The sequence below is a fragment of the Tenrec ecaudatus genome, chromosome X (genome assembly GCF_050624435.1).
Source record: "Tenrec ecaudatus isolate mTenEca1 chromosome X, mTenEca1.hap1, whole genome shotgun sequence".
In the NCBI taxonomy this organism is placed as follows: domain Eukaryota; kingdom Metazoa; phylum Chordata; class Mammalia; order Afrosoricida; family Tenrecidae; genus Tenrec; species Tenrec ecaudatus.
Window position 1 is genome coordinate 84,849,780 of NC_134548.1, and position 16,306 is coordinate 84,866,085.

The 16,306-nt window shown below is 40.9% G+C and overlaps 1 protein-coding gene across 2 annotated transcripts in view; it reads left to right on the forward strand.

Moving 5' to 3' along the window:
- Nucleotides 1-11,437, forward strand: part of ATP7A (ATPase copper transporting alpha) — a 164,133-nt gene extending 152,696 nt beyond the window's left edge. For both annotated transcript variants that reach the window (XM_075539506.1, XM_075539507.1), the window contains one exon: nt 458-11,437. In XM_075539506.1, coding sequence (XP_075395621.1) covers nt 458-731 — 274 coding nt within the window. In that variant the 3' untranslated portion in view covers nt 732-11,437. The remainder of the gene's footprint in view (nt 1-457) is intronic.
- Nucleotides 11,438-16,306: the final 4,869 nt, after the last annotated feature.

Below are 16,306 nucleotides of genomic sequence, written 5' to 3' on the forward strand. Positions count from 1 at the left end.
GTTTCCACCTTTTGGCTATTTCAAATAGTGTTGTAATACCCACTGGTGTGCAAGTATCCGTTTGATTCCTTGGTTTGAATTCTTTTGTGGAATGAAGAGTGGAATTGTTGGGTCAGCCCTAGTGGCACAGTGGTTAAGTGCTTGGCAACTAAGCCAGAGGTTGTCAGTTCTAACTCATCAGCTGCTCCATGGGAGAAAGATGTGGCAGTGTGCTTCCATAAAGATTGCAGCCTTGGGAACCCGAAGGGACAGTTTTACTCTGTCCCACAGAGTCACTATGAGTTGGAATCACTGAGAGCAACAGGTTTGTCTTGTTTGTGGTAATTCTGTTTAACTTGTTGCGGAACTACCAAACTGTTTTCCTACTACTTTTATGTCTTAATGTAGCCAGCGTATAGTTCCCAATTAGTTATTTGGTTACCGTATTTCAAACTAGTGTACTTTTGTATGTGTCCAGTTACAGGAAACCAGTTTACGAGAATTATGAACCGCGCACCCGGAGCCAAATAGGACAGAAGAGCCCATCAGAAATCAGTGTTCACGTTGGAATAGATGACATGTCAAGGATCTTTCCTCAGCTGGGTTTGCTGGACCGGATTATTAATTACAGCAGAGCGTCCATAAACTCACTACTGGCTGATAAACGTTCCCTAAACAGCAATGCTCCCAGTGAACCCGACAAGCACTCACTCCTGGTGGGAGACTTCAGAGAAGATGACACTGCGCTGTGAAAGGACAGAGAGCGTTACCAGGAGCTTATCTGGCTGTGCACTGACAGAGCAGTCATGAAGTCATCCTAGCCTTCACAATAATGTGTGGAAGGATTTCTGTTGGCCTCATGCCCTTGTAGTAGGAGTTCCATGTGCATCGCATTTGCCCTATGACAAAAATATCTATTTTCAGGATGTCAGCTCTGAACCTAACTTTATTTGAAGTGAAATTCCAGTATTCGTTCACTAGCAACAAATAAGGTGGAGTAATGAGGTTTACAGCAGGCATCCAATTAAAGTTGGTAAATTGCTAGCGTGATAGACTTGTTTTTCCAATTTGATGAGAGAGAGAGAGAGAGAGAAAAAAAAATCCAAAGAGGATCATTTTAAAATTTGGAGATTTGAGAACAGTCATGACCTTGGGATTCCTGAGCTCTATCCCCCGCCAGAATGGAGAGCAGCAGTGCCTTTGAAAGCACTATTTCGAACACCTAGTTTTTTTGTGTTTTTTTTCCAGTAGTTATCTCCACAATGTCAGAACGAACACCTAGTTTTAAAGGGGAAACAGCACAGGCTGTTTGAAAATAGATGTGCCTTATTTATCACACCCGTACACGCACCACTGTTTTCTTCTTTTGGTGAGCCACATTTGGGTGGTTCCTCATCTTTAAAAATAAATGACAATTTTTTCCATATTTTGTTTCTTTTTTTAAAAGGGTTTTTAAGGATATAGGATTCCCTGCCTTCCACAATCCTTTTGTTGTAAGAAATGTACAACTTTTTTACATCTCTGCAAGCTTTTGAATTCACTCCTGCTGAGTTCAGTTATAAGAAGTTCTTAGTCTTCCCATCTAATTCACAATAAAAATTCATTTAAAAAAAGAGAAGTTCTTAGTATAGGCTATTTACCAGCCTCAGTCCAGATGTGTAAAAATAAATTTGAACCTCTTTGGTAATTGATTTTTTTTTCAAAGATTTAACACTACCATCTTTCACATATATAGCTCATATCTGACTACTTGGATCCACTAACTTTGCCTTTTGGTGGGCACACAATACAAGCACTAAACAAGTATCGTGTTTCAGATAATGATCAAAGCGACTTGAAATCATGCTAATGCACAAAGCTGTTTTTACCAAAAAAAATACATTGTAATACAGGAAATAGAACTCTTCTAGATGTGATACCATTTAGCCAGATCTGCTTTTCAATTTTAAAACATTTGCACTTGCAGGTTGATGTTGGCAAATTTAAAGGCTTGTTCCCTCTGCCATGGGAATGTAGAACTTTCTGTGTGAGTGCGTGGGAGTTAATACACTGGTAAAAGACTGGGAAAAAAAAAAAGGAAACATCTCATTTGGTGGGGAGGAGCACTTGAACATAGCCAGCTACTATTTTTGTTGTCATTTTTACTATGTGTGTTTGAGCTTTCCTTGTGGCCCACATGCATGCACTTGTAACACTACTTCAATGTCACTGTTCATTGTTATCCAGAATAAGTAAGTGAAGAAAACGCATAAAGAAATTCCTGATATTTTGTCCCCATATGTAAAGCTGCCAGCACGATGCCTGGCAGATAGGTTTTGTACTCAGTAACAGTTCTTTTCTCCCTTTGAGGTCAGTAATAAATGTCACTTTAGAACAGGGTCTAAAATCAGGGGTTAGGGGATAGGGTTACACACACAACACACACACACACACACACACACACACTTTACATTATTCCATTGCTGTCTTTTCCGGTTTGGAAAAGTTTCTTTTTTCTCATCCATCTTAAAAGAGCAAACTGAAACTTGTGATGTAGGTGCTATTAATCTTGAAAGGAAACCCTATTTCTGTGGATTATGAATGAGTCTGCTTGTCTAGACTCCTTTTTTAGATCAATGTCTATGCCATCTTCCATGCTTCCAGTTTGGGTTTTAATATTTTTTCTTATTTTAATTCCTTTGACCCAGCTATCATACCACAACTTGTTTCTTCTCAAAGAAACATCTGACATGACAAATGTATAGACTTTTAGACTTTTCTCACTCCGGAGCCATATTGAAAAATGACGCAGCTCACTTTTTTTTGAAGCAATTGAACCTAGCCAGTTACCGCTTTTTATTGTCATTATTACTATGTGTGTTTGAGTTCTCCCTTGACCCCATGTGCATGTTCTAGGACATTGAGAGTATCAGTCTAAGAATAATCAAGAATATAAATTGCAATCATTACTGAAAGAACAAAAATATAATGTTTAGAAAGAGTAACTTTTAATGCATCTATAGACACATTTGAGTTTTCTACAAGTCTTTCTGTAATCTTAAACTCCCATTTGCTTCAGAGACGAGCTGTATTCAATGGACAGAGAAAAATATGGGTCTATGCATGGAATCAAAGACATTGCATCCAGTTAGTAACGTGTTGACTAGTAGCTGATGGCTATTGAGAACCAATCTTATAAATGTGTGTCTTTATTCATACACATGCATAGATATGTGGATGTATACATATATATGACGGGGCTTTAAAAATGGCATGGAAAAAATCCATTAGCTCTCAATTCCATTTTCCCACAAACTTTTTGAAGCCCCCCCCTATATATTTCACTTTATGTAAACAAATTTATGTTTGAATTTTGTGTTTGAAGTTCTTGAATTCACTTTTCTGTATTTACTCAGCAACTATGCCCTCATTCAGAAGATAACAAGGACACTTTGATATCCAGTGCTGGTTCAAAGTCAACTGAAGGATACCTTTTTATCTTAGCTATCCAAAGATGCCTTTTGAATTTCCAATATTACAGTACAACGGAAATATTTAGTGTTGTAGAATAGTCTAAGGAAGTATTATTGTCAGCTGTGAAAATAGAAACATTAATTTTCTTAGCTTAATACTAACAGTTTGAAATGCTAAATTTGCTATCTTGTGAACAAATTGTTTTATACTATACTTTGGCTTTCTAAAAATTATTTTATGTTCAGATATAAGAAATGGTTAAAATAGCACTGTAGACAAGATGTTCTTGAATATTTAAGAGTGCGTATATTTCTGTACACGGTTTAAAAAAATCAAGGATATTTGTAAAGAGAAAATTTTCCCTTTATTTGTGGGTCTGGCTTTACATTGATTTTTCTTAATATTTATTTTCCTCTATTGTTATTTTCAGTAGGCGAGGCATCTGGTTACTGGTTATTTTCATAAGAATACAAACATTCCTAGAATCCCTTTAGATTTTTCTTTTTGTTGGTTTGATTTCTATATTATACTTTAACATATTATCTTACCAAATTAAAAAAGATAGATGCATGCCAAATTATGCCCTCTTTTTGCACTCACTTTCTGTAGTCCCTCAATCTGAGTAGCATAAAGCATGAATGGTTATTCCTCAATGAAAAGAGCTTCTTTAATGGCACTGTTAATAAATGCCTTTTGTAGCCAAAACCAGACGTCTCAACCTTATGTTTTTAGTTAAAGAAATGTTTAACTAAACATTGTTATATTTTTATTATTTGGTACCCCAAATAGCAATGGGCAGTATTGTGCAATATTCATCTACTATAGTTAAAATATCAGCAGTTTTCCATGAACATGTAATCAGTCATATTTCTACCAAGGATGTGCCTTCAACTTTGTAATTATAGTGTTGTTAAAAAAAGGTCAATATCTCTTTTGTTAAATCATCTGTCCTCTCTATCAGTATTTCCAGTTACCTTGATTGTTTTTTTAATTCAATTCAACTCCCCCCTCCCCTCCCACCATACTAATCTGGGAGGCCAGATTAGAAGAGTAAATGATCTGAGAGAAGACGCCTGCTTTATCTTGTCAGGTCTTGACTTGTACAGACTACAGTGATTGGACGCTAGTTACAGAAACAATGGGGGTTGGCAATAGGGCAACATGTACAGTAATATTCATTCACAAAGGCAGAGCCATGCCTGCCAGATTAATACATGTCATAAGAAAGCAAAGGAGAACATTAAAATAGTAAATATTTGGTAGTTTCAGACCATCATCCATTGGGCACCCTCATGGTAAGAGATCCGAGCCAAAGTCAAATGATCAACAATTTTATAACCTTGGGATAATACTTATCAGCTTCTCATGCTAGGAAATTTCAGCTGTAAGGCTAAAGGTGAGTTTGAGGTAAAACCCAGTTCACATAGTGTGGTTTCCACTTTGAATCCTGATGTGGTCTGTGAAGGTTGTTGTGCACTTTGAAAGAACAGAGTCCAAAGTCCCCGTAGTCTATAACACATAGCCTGAGTCACCAAGGTCTGGATAGAAAACTAGGTCAAAAGTGTCCAGTTAGGAATGTCGTACCCAACATATTCTCCCCTTGTGTTCTATATATAAGTATTGCTAAGCATTACTTTTCCTGAAGGGAGGTTGCTCCTCCCAGTTTACCCATCAACAGAAATGTAGTCACCTTGTCTGGGACACACATCCCCCATCTTAACTTGCATTTTTAGTAAGGTTGCTCTTCACTCTTGTACAACTATGGCTGATTTGGAGTGGCCTTAGCACAATGTGGTATGGCAGCACTGAATGACCTTCTCCTTCTCCCATGTAGAAAAAGAGACCACAGCTGAATTGAGTTCTCGGTTCCAGTATATATAGAGGTGTGATACATGGTTCATGGATGCTAGGTAAGCTCTCTACCCAGGTGCTTGGGACACCAGATTAGAAGATCATCTAATTTGAGAGAAGACGCCTGCCTTCATCTTGCTGTTTGTCCTTATAGCAGTGGCTTCATCGAATATTTGTCTTTTTGTGGTTGACCAACTTCACTCAGCATAATGGTTTCTAGGTCCCTCCATGTCATTAGGTATTTTATGGTTTCGTCACTTTTTTAGAGATATATAATATTCCATTTTGTGTATGTACCATAGTTTGTTTATCCATTTTTCTACTGATGGACATTTGAGCTATGTCTAGCTTCTTGATATTGTGAACTGTGCTGAAATGAACATGGGAGAGCATGCATTTGTTCATGTTCTGTTTCATTTCTTTGCCATACGTGCCCAGCAAGGTAGTGCTGGATTGTATGGTGTTTCTATTCCCAGTTATTTTGGGTAGCATCATATTGCTTTCCACAATGGTTGTACATATTTACACCGGCAGTGTATACAAATTCAAATCTCTACATACCCTCTCCAACATTTGCTATTCTATGTTGTTTTTCAATTGGGTTATCTTTGTGGGTACAAAGTAATATCGCATCATGGTTTTGATTTGTATCTCCAAGATGACTAGTGATTGTGAATATTTTCTTGTGTGTTGATTAGCCATTCGAGTGTCATCCTTTGTGAATAGTCTATTCTTGTCCTTTGCCCACCTTTTAAGTGGATTATTATTTTTCTTAAGATATCACAAAATTCTATAGATTTTAGTAATTAGTCCTTTGTCCATTGTGTCATTGCTAAAGATTATTTTCCCATTCTGTGGGCTCTCGTTTTGTTCTTTTGATAAAATCTTTTGATATCAATAAATGTTTTATCCGTTACTTGTTAGGCTGCTAAGCCCAAGGTCAGCAGTTTGAAACCACCAACTGTTCGTTGGGAGAAAGATGGGGCTTTCTACTGCCCTAAAGAGTTACAATCTTAAAAAAAATTTTTTTTAATAGTAACAATCTCAGAAACTCATAGGGCCAGTTCTATGTCATATGGGGTCACTATGAGTTGACATCATCTTGATGGCACTGAGTTTGGTTTTCCGAGTCATCTATTTTGTCGTCCACTGCATGTGCTTCCTTTATTATATTTGGTAGTCAGTGTATGCCCTGCAATAGGGCCCTTAAGTTTGTCCTCATTTTCTCATTGATGAGCCTGAAAGCGCTGGAGTTTGCATTTAGATCTCGAATCCATCTTGAGTTCATTTCTGTGCATGGGGCAAGTTTTTGGTTCTGTTTCATTCAACTACAAATGGAGAGCCCATTTTCCCAGCATCATTGGTTGTGGTTGTCCTTTTCTCGTTTAATGTTTTTGGTCCTTTGTTGAAAATCATTGCCTGTAGGTGAATGCTTTTATTTCTGGCTTTTCTATCCTGTTTTGTGTGTCTGTGTATCTATCATTATAACATTATCAGACTGTTTGGACTACTGTGGATGTGTAATAGGTGTTGAGGTTGGGTAGTGCAAGACCTCCTATTTTATTCTTCTTTTTGAGAAGTTTTTTTTAAATCCTGGGCCCCTTCAATCTCCATAGGAAGTTGGCAATTAGTTTTTCCATTCCTTTAAAGAATGAAGTTGGGATTTGGATTGGAATTTCGTTGACTTTCTGGGTTGCTGTAGGTAGTGCAGGCCCTTTGTTTCTTTGGCTAGGTTTATTCCTGGATATGTCTTCTTTGGTGTGACTATTGTGAATGGCATTGTTTTCTTGGTGTCCTTTTTTGTTTGGGGCTCTCTTCACTGGTATATACATATCTGATTGATTTCTGCGAGCTAATCTTAAATCCTGCTATTTTATCAAAGCCTTCAATATTTCCCAAGTCTTTTTATGGAGTCCTTGGGGTTGTCTCTCTATAAAATTGTATTTGCTACAAATCGTGAGAGTTTCACTGCGTTGCCCAATTGTATTCCCTTGATTTCTTTTGGTTGCCTAATGGTTCTGACTAGGACATCAACACGATGTTGAAAGAAGAGTGATGATAAGTAGGTACCCTTGTCTTGTTTCTGTTTTCAGAAGAAATGTTTTCATTTTTTCCCCATCGAGTGTGATATTGGCTATTGGTTTTTCATATATCACCCTTATTGTGTTAAGGAGTTTCCATTCTATTCATTTTATTGAATGCTTTTATTAAAAACAGATGTTGGATATTGTCCAGTGCTTTTTCTGCACCTATTTATATGATCATGTGTATTCTTTGTCTTGCTTATGTGGTAGGATACATTGATTGTTTGTTGAATGTTAAACCACCTTTACATTACTGGTATGAATCCCATTTGGTCATGATTAATGATTTTTGCTTCCAAATTAAAAAAACATGTTAAAAGACACAATATGAGACCCTCAAAAATATGTTAAAAGACATAATATGAGTTCTTCAAAAATGCCCAAACTACCATTTTTATGTAGTGCAAATCAGAGTGCAGAATTCTTTAGGGAAAGGTGCCATCAAGTCTGTTCTGACCCACAGGGACCCTGTGCACGCAGAATGAAACTCCACAGTTCTGCGCCATCCTCTCAGTTTTTCCTATAGCTGCAGCCGGTGCTATGGCCCCTGTGGCAATTCTTCTCATGCAGGGCCTTCATAATTTTCGCTGCCCCTTCACTTTGCCAAGCATGATGTCCTTCTCCAGGGAATAGTCTCTCCTGACACTCTTTCCACAGTATGTCAGACAGTGTCTTGCCATCGTGGCCTCTAAAGAGCACTCTGGACATACTTCTTCCAAAACAGATCCATCTGTCCTTTTAGCAGTCCATGGTACTTATCAATATTCTTTTCCATCACCACAATTCAAATGCACCCATTCTTTGTTCTTTCTTATTCAGTGCCCAACTTTCACATGCATAAGAGGCAATGGAAAATGCCGTGGCCACGGTCGGGCACACTTTAGTCCTCAAAGTAACATCCTTGCTTTTCAGTACTCTAAAAGGGTTTGTGCAGCAGATTTCCCTAATGCAATTTGTCAGTTAATCGCTTGACTGTTGTTTTCATGAGCATTGATTAGATCTGACCAAGGTAAAATCCTTGACAACTTCAACTTTTTCTCCATGTATCATGATTTACCTATTGGTTCAGTTGTGAGGCTTCTTTTTTTAAAAAAACTTTTTTGAGGCTTCTTTACATTGAGTTGTAATCCATACTAAAGGCTACAATCCTTCATCTTCATCAGCTTGTACTTCTAGTCCCCACTTTCAGCAAGCACAGTTGTGTCATCTGCATATCTCAGATTGTTAGTAACCTTCCTCCAATTCTGATGCCCATTCTTCTTCATTTAAGCCAGCCTCTGTGATGATTTGGTCAGCATACGGTCTGAATAAATATGGTGAGGGGATACAGCCCTGCCGCACAACTTTTCTGATTTTAACTTATGAAGTATTCCATTTTTCTATTTGTACAACTGACTCTTGGTCCAAGTACAAATTCCAAACTAGCACAAGGAAGTGTTCTGGAAGTATGGTCCACACAGTCTAATGCCTTTGCACCGTCCATGAAACACAAGTAAACATCTTGCTGGTACTCTTCTTTCAGCCAAGATCCATCTGACATCAGCAGTGTTAGCCCTCATTCCGCGTCCTCTTCTCAATCTTGCCTGAACTTCTGGAAGTTCCCTGTCAATGTAGAGCTGCAATTGTTGGATGATCTTCAGCAAAACTTTACTTCAAAGAAATCCAATCAATACAATTATGATTCAAAGTTATTCACCAGCCACGAATTTATGCAATAGCCAAAAAAGCTACTGATGAGAAAATTGAAGAATTCTATCAATGTTTTCAGTCAAAAATTGATCAAACATGCAATGAAGATATGTTAATAAAGTTTGAGGATTAGAATGCAAAAATTGGAAAGAAAGAAGAAGGAACAGTAGTTGGAAAATATGGTCTTGGTGATAGAAATGAAGCTGGAGATCGTATGACAGATTTTTGCAATACCAATGACTTCTTCATAGCTAATACCTTTTTTTTCAATAATAGAAAAGGTGACAATACACATGGACTTCCCTAGAAGGAATCCACAGAAATCAAATTGACTATATCTGTGGGGAAAGACCAGGGAGAATCTCAACACCAGCAGCTAAAATCAGACCAGGGGCTGACTGTGAAACAGACTTTCAATATGTATTTTCAGGATAAAGCTGAAAAAGTTAAAAATAAAATAAGCCCATGAGAGCCAAAATATGACCTGGAGTCTATCCCATTTGAATTTTGAGAGCATCTCAAGAACAAATCTGATGCATCAAACACTAATAACAGAAGACCTGATAAGCTGTGACAGGAAAGAAAGAAAAGATCAAAGTGGATATCAGAAGAGACTCTGAAACTTGCTCTTAACTAGAGTAGAAAGGATGGAAAGAAATGGAAGAAAGGATGAAGTCAAAGAGCTGAATAGAAAATTTCCAAGGGCCGCTCGAGAAGACAAAGTCAAATACTGTAATGAAATGTGTAAAGACATATCATTGGAAAACCAAAAGGAAAGAATGTGCTCAGCATATCTTGAAAATGAAATAACTAAAACCACAAATCAAGCCTCAAGTTTCAATCTTGAAAGATTCTATGGTCAACTCTTGAGAACATGGAAAGAATACAGTCACTGTACCAAAAAAACTAGTCAACAGTCCACCATTTCAAGAGGTAGTGTATGAGCAAGAGCCAATGGTGCTGAAGGGAGAAATTAAAGAGACTGAATGCATTAAACAAAATGTAATCTCCAGGAATTGATGGACCACCAATTGAAATATTTCAGCAAGTTGATGAAGCACTGGAAGCACTCACTGGTCTATGCCAGGAAATTTGTAAGACAGCTACTTGGCCAACAGACCGAAAGAAATCCCTATTTGTGCCTATTCCAAAGAAAGGTGACGCAACAGAATGCTCAAACTATAGAACAATATCATTAATATTGCAAGTCAAATTTTGCTGAGGATCATCCAGGGAAGGGTTAAAAGAGATAGAAACACCATCTTCAGAAGTGTATACGAGGAGGAACAATAGCTTCACATTTTGACATGTTTTAATAGGGGCTCTATTATTTTGTAGCAATACTTTTTTACTTACCCATGTGTGTCTGTGTGCGTGTGTGTGTCTATGTCAGTGGCAAGAGATAGAGATACTAATCTCAAGACAATTACTCATTCACTTGTGAAAGCTGGCAAGTCCCACCTCTGTGGGTCAGCCATCAAATTGAAGGCTTCAATCTATTATAAATTCCGTCTCATAGGTGTGCCTGGACACTGACTGCTGTAAAAGGCAGACCTGTCCAGTACCCTACAGATGGGCTTTGGGTCTCCACTCTGCACTCACCCTTATTTACAATGATAGGATTTTTTGTTCTTTGATGCCTGATTCCTTTGACACCTCGTGATCACACAGGCTGGTGTGCTTCTTCTATGTGGGCTTTGATGCTTCTGAGCTAGATGGCTGCTTGTTTACCTTCAAGTCTTTAAGACCCCAGATGCTATATCTTTTGATAACTGGGTGCTGGACACTCCCTTACTGAAGGGTCGTGGGGAGGAGACGAGCCAGTTAGGGTGCAGGGTAGCAATGATGAAACATATAACTTTCCTCTAGTTCTTAAATGCTTCTCCCCCCCCCCACTATCATGATCCCAATTCTACCTTACAAATCTGGCTAGACCAGACGATGTACACTGGTACAGATAGGAACTGGAAACACAGGAAATCCAGGACAGATGATCCCTTCAGGACCAGTGGTGAGAGTGGCAATACCTGGTGGGTGGAGGGAAGGTAAAGTAAAAAGGGGGAACAAATTACAAGGATCTACATATAACCTCTTCCCTGGGGGATGTACAACAGAAAAGTTGGTGAAGGGAGACGTCAACACTTTAAGATATGACAAAATAATCATAATTTATAAATTATCAAGGGTTCATGAGGGAGGAGGGAGTGGGGAAGGAGGGGGAAATGAGCTGATATTAAGGGCTCAAGTAGAAAGCAAATGTTTTGAGAATGATGATGGAAAGACATGTACAAATGTGCTTGACACAATGGATGTATATATGGATTGTGATGAGAATTGTATGAGCTCCCAATAAAATGATTTTTTTAAAGGCTGACCTGCAAATTAAAGTGATATTGACCTAATAATAGTATTTGCATTTTAGAACGTAAATTCTAAACTTTGTGGAAGTCTGCATCGAGCAGTGAGACCCACATTCATTTTGAGTCGATTTCAGCCTCCATTTGAGTTCTAGCTGAATGGTTTTGAAAATAGATTATATCAATTCCCAGGTTGGTGCAGAGAGGGGCAGTCTTGCCCTTTGGAAGTTTTTTTGGGTAATGATTTACAGAGACATGTTGTAAAGTTTGGGGTGTTGGCAGCTATGACTCGGGTCCGGATATGACTTAGCAGCATGGCCATGAGTCATACCCCTTGACCCAGTAGCCAGGTAAGCATGGTCTTTCCCTGCTTCTGTAGACTTACCTACACAGTGGTGAACTGATCTGCTATCATCAGGACTTTGTGTTGTCGCCTTTGCTTTCCATCCTCTATAAGGAGCTGGCTGTGAATCCTCTGGCCATCAGAAGGCTCTCCTGCGGATGTTTTCCCTCAGCCAGATGATTTGTATTTGTGTTGTCTTCGTTCTGCTTAAAGGTTAATAAAGGGGGCTTTATAAAATATGTTTGAATTTGGGCGTCATGTCGCTCCTTAGAATGCTTGCCACAATTATCTTTGATCTTACTATTCTGAGCTTCCCAGAGGCGGCTGTTCTGTAGAGCAGGAGCATCTTGAGGTGTTTAAGATCAGGAAAGCGGATCCCCTTCTCTGACTTTGTACGTGTGCAGGATGCATTCAGCTCGGACACCAACTGACCTGGAGAAAACCTGTACCAAGGAAGCCAATGCGGCCCCACATGTCCCCAAGGGCCACTGAGTCAGAGGGCTAAGGATTGGCCAGAACCCTGTCTACTCGCAGTACTTATTGGCACAGTAGCTTGAAGAGGGCACCCCCAAGAATAGCATTAACAACTGTAGACTGAGTTGCTCAGTGGCAAGTAGAGGGCCAAGAACTGCCTGTGGGTTGCCCCTGCTGTCCACACAGCTGTGGTCTGTGCGGTTTATCATCCCAACTGTAGATAAACAGGTGAGTAAGCCAAGACCCCACCCCAAGTCATTCGCTCGGAGCAATGTCGACTGTTCAGTCCTGGAGGAAGATGTGGAATACTGGCGCCTGCGCTCCAGGACGTCCAGCTCCTAGCTGTTCAATAAACAAGTAATCAGAAAGGATTATCTGAAGGGCGGCGTCAGGACTGGGGGAAGACAAAAGCAGTCTGCTATAGGAAGCATGGCTGCGTGGAGCAGCCCCCGGACACCCCCCACCCCACTGGCTTTGGGAGCGCGCCCACTGTACACGGTCTGGGCCGAGTGCAGGGATCAGAACGGGAGGTGACCGCTTCGGGAACGAAGCGCGAGTCACAGTTGACTCGATGGCAGTGAATTTGATTCCCAGCCAACAAGGTTCCCGCTGCCCATGCTGCAGTACGGGGGAGGAGGGAGAAGCGAAAAGGAAATGGCCGCCGCCGCAGAGATGGCCGCGACCTTGGGGAGCGGCGCCCGTGTCTTTGCCTCCGACCGCGAGGCGGTGGGGCGGCAGGCTGCTCCCCAGCGCGACCCGCAGGCAACGGGATTCAAACTGGAGGCTGCGGAGAGACTGCGGGCTTGGGCTGCCGGCCCGGCGCCCACGCTTCCGGCAGCGCCAGACCCCACCGTCCCCGGGAGCCCCCCGCCGCCCCAGCCCCCAGGGGCCCCGCCGGGGCTCCTCTCCGAGGCTGCAGCCCTGCTGCCGCCATTCCCTGGGCCGGCGCTGGGCTCATCGTTCTGCTTCAGCAGAACCTCGTCCCCAACGTTCTTAGGGAGCTGTCCCGAAAGGACCAGGGCATGTATGGGACAATAGTGCTATGCTGGTGGCCATTCAGGGCCAGCAGGGTGGGATCCCGTGGGTAATATTTCCCATAAGGGCCTGGCAGCATAAACCTGAAACCACACAGCTGTTAAGCAATACATTCCAAGAAGGGATAAATGACCAGAAACCAATGGTGCCGTTCCCCAGGACCCTTTTTGTCCCACCTGCTTGGTGGAGCATGGCTGAAAGCCCAGGGCCTTACAACCACCATGAAGGGGCACTTTCTCCTTCCCCTTTGTTTATTAGGGATCCCTAGAGGGTACTTCAGAAAGTTAATGGAAAAATTGTAATAGATCATGGAATTTCCCCACAAACTCTTTGAAACCTCCTTCATACCTTAGCTACCTCCTAGGAAAATTAAGTGACCCAGGTAAAAAATGTCCAGGGGAGAACCCACTTCCTTTTTTTATAGATTCTTTAAAAATTATTAAATACTTTTATTGGGGGCTCGTACAATTCTTATCACAATCCATACATACATCCATTGTGGCAAGCACATTTGTACATAAGCTGCCATCATCATTCTCAAAGCATTTTCTTTCTACTTGAACCCTTGCTAGCTCCTCATTCCCCCCCCCCACTCTCTCATAAACCCTGACTCCCCCCCTCTCATAAACCCTTGATAAGTTATAGATTCTTGTTTTCATATCTTACATCGTCTCTGTCACCCTTCATCCACCTTTCTGTTGTTTGTCCCCCTGGGAGGGGGGTATATGTTAATCCTTGTGGTTGCTTCCCCCTTTCTCCCCCCACTTCCCCTTATCTTTCTGGTATCTCTATTCTCATTTTTGGTCCTGAGGGGTTTTATCTATCCTGGATTCCCTGTGTTTTGGGCTCTTATCTGTAGCAGTGTGCGTGTTCTGGTCTAATCCAATTTATAAGGTAGAATTGAGGTCATACAGGATTGCGGAAGAAAAATGTGTGCATAAACAAATGTGAAGAAAACTGATGGTGCCTGGCTATCGAAAGGTTTGAAGATAAACAAGCGACCATCTAGCTGAGAAGCATCAAAGCCCACATGGAAGAAGCACACCAGCCTGGCTGACCACAAGGTGTCGAAGGGACATCAAAGGGACATCAGACATCAAAGAACTAAAAATCATATCAAGGGGTGCCCACCTCCCTGAAAACGATCAATGAAGACAAACATGTGCATAAAAATTGTGGTGAAGAAAGCTGATGGTGCCCAGCTATCAAAAGATATAGCATCTGGGGTCTTAAAGGCTCGAAGAAAAACAAGTGGCCATCTAGTTCAGAAGTAACAAAGCCCGCATGGAAGAAACACACCAGTCTGTGTGACCATGAGCTGTAGAAGGGACCAGGTATCAAGCATCAAGGAACAAAAAATCATACCATTGAAAATGTGGGTGAGTGCAGAGTGGAGACTCAAAGACCATTGGTAGCCAACCGGACACCCCTTACTGAAGGGTTCTGGGGAGGAGATGAGCCAGTCAGGGTGCAGGGTAGCAACGATGAAACATATAACTTTCCTCTACTTCGTAAATGCTTCCTCCCCCCCACTATCATGCTCCCAATTCTACCTTACAAATCTGGCTAGACCAGAGGATATACATAGGTACAGATAGCAACTGGAAACACAGGGAATCCAGGACAGATGACTCCTTCAGGACCAGTGGTGAGAGTGGCGATGCCTGGAGGGTGGAGAGAATGTGGGGTAGAAAGGGGGAACTGATGACAAGAATCTAGGTATGGCCTCCTCCCTGGGATATGGATAGCAGAGAAGAAGGCGGGGGGAGACAATGTAACATATGACAAAATAATAATAATTTAATAATAATATAATTTTTAAAAGTAATGAGTTCATTAGGTAGAGGGGGAGTGGGGAGGGAGGGGGAAAATGAGCAGCAGATATTAAGGGGTCAAGTAGAAGGCAAATGTTTTGAGAATGATGATGGCAACAAATGTACATATGTTCTTGACACAAATGATGTATGTATGGATTGTGATAAGAATTGTACGAGCCCCCAATAAAATGATTAAAAATCAAAACAAAAAATAATGAAAATGTTCTGAAAAAAAAGGGGGTTGAGGTCATAATAGTCTGGGGAAGGAAGCATTAAAGAACTAGAGAAAAGTTATGTGTTTCATGTTTCATCGGTGCTATTCTGCACCCTGACTGGCTCATCTCTTCTTTGTGACCCTTCTGTGAGGGGATGTCCAATTGTCTACCGATAATCATTGGGTCGTCACTCCATGCCCCGCCCCCATTCACATTGGGTATGATTTTTTTCAGGGTATAGATGCCTGATACCTGATCCCATTGACACCTCATGATCACACAGGCTAGTGTGCTTCTTCCATGTGGGCTTTGTTGCTTCTGAGCTAGTTGGCCGCCTGTTTATCTTCAAGCCTTTGAGACCCCACATGCTATATCTTTTGATAGGTGAGCACCATCAGCTTTCTTCACCACATTTGCTTATGCACCCATTTTCTCTTCAGCGATTTTGTTGGGAAGGTGAGCATCACAGAATGCCAGATTATTAGAACAAAGTGTTCTTGTGTTGAGGGAGTACTTGAGTAGAGGCCCAATGTCCATGTGCAACCTTAATTTTTAACATATATATATAAGTACATAGATCTATTCACCGCTTGTTGTATGTAAAATATTTACATATATATATGCCTGTATTTAGACTTCTATAAGTGTCCTTTGTCTCCTGGTTTTTCCTCTATTTCCTTGTAGTTTCCTCTGGTCCCACCATCATGTTCAGTCTTCATTCAGGTTTAGTAATTCCTTGCTGCTACATTGTCCTTGATTAAGCCCCACTAGGCATCCTACGCCCTTCTCTCCATTGATTTTAGTTCACTTGTAGTTGGCTTGTCCCTGGTTGGTCTCTGCACCCCCGTTTCTTTCTCCCACCTCCCCTTCTCCCGCATCTCCCCTCTGTCCCAGTCCTATTCTTTTCATCTCCAAATTGTTTATCCCGCCTATCTTATCTAGATAGACATGCAGAGGCATTAATAAATGAAAAAGCCAGGCAAAGCCAAACAAAACAACAAAGGAAGTC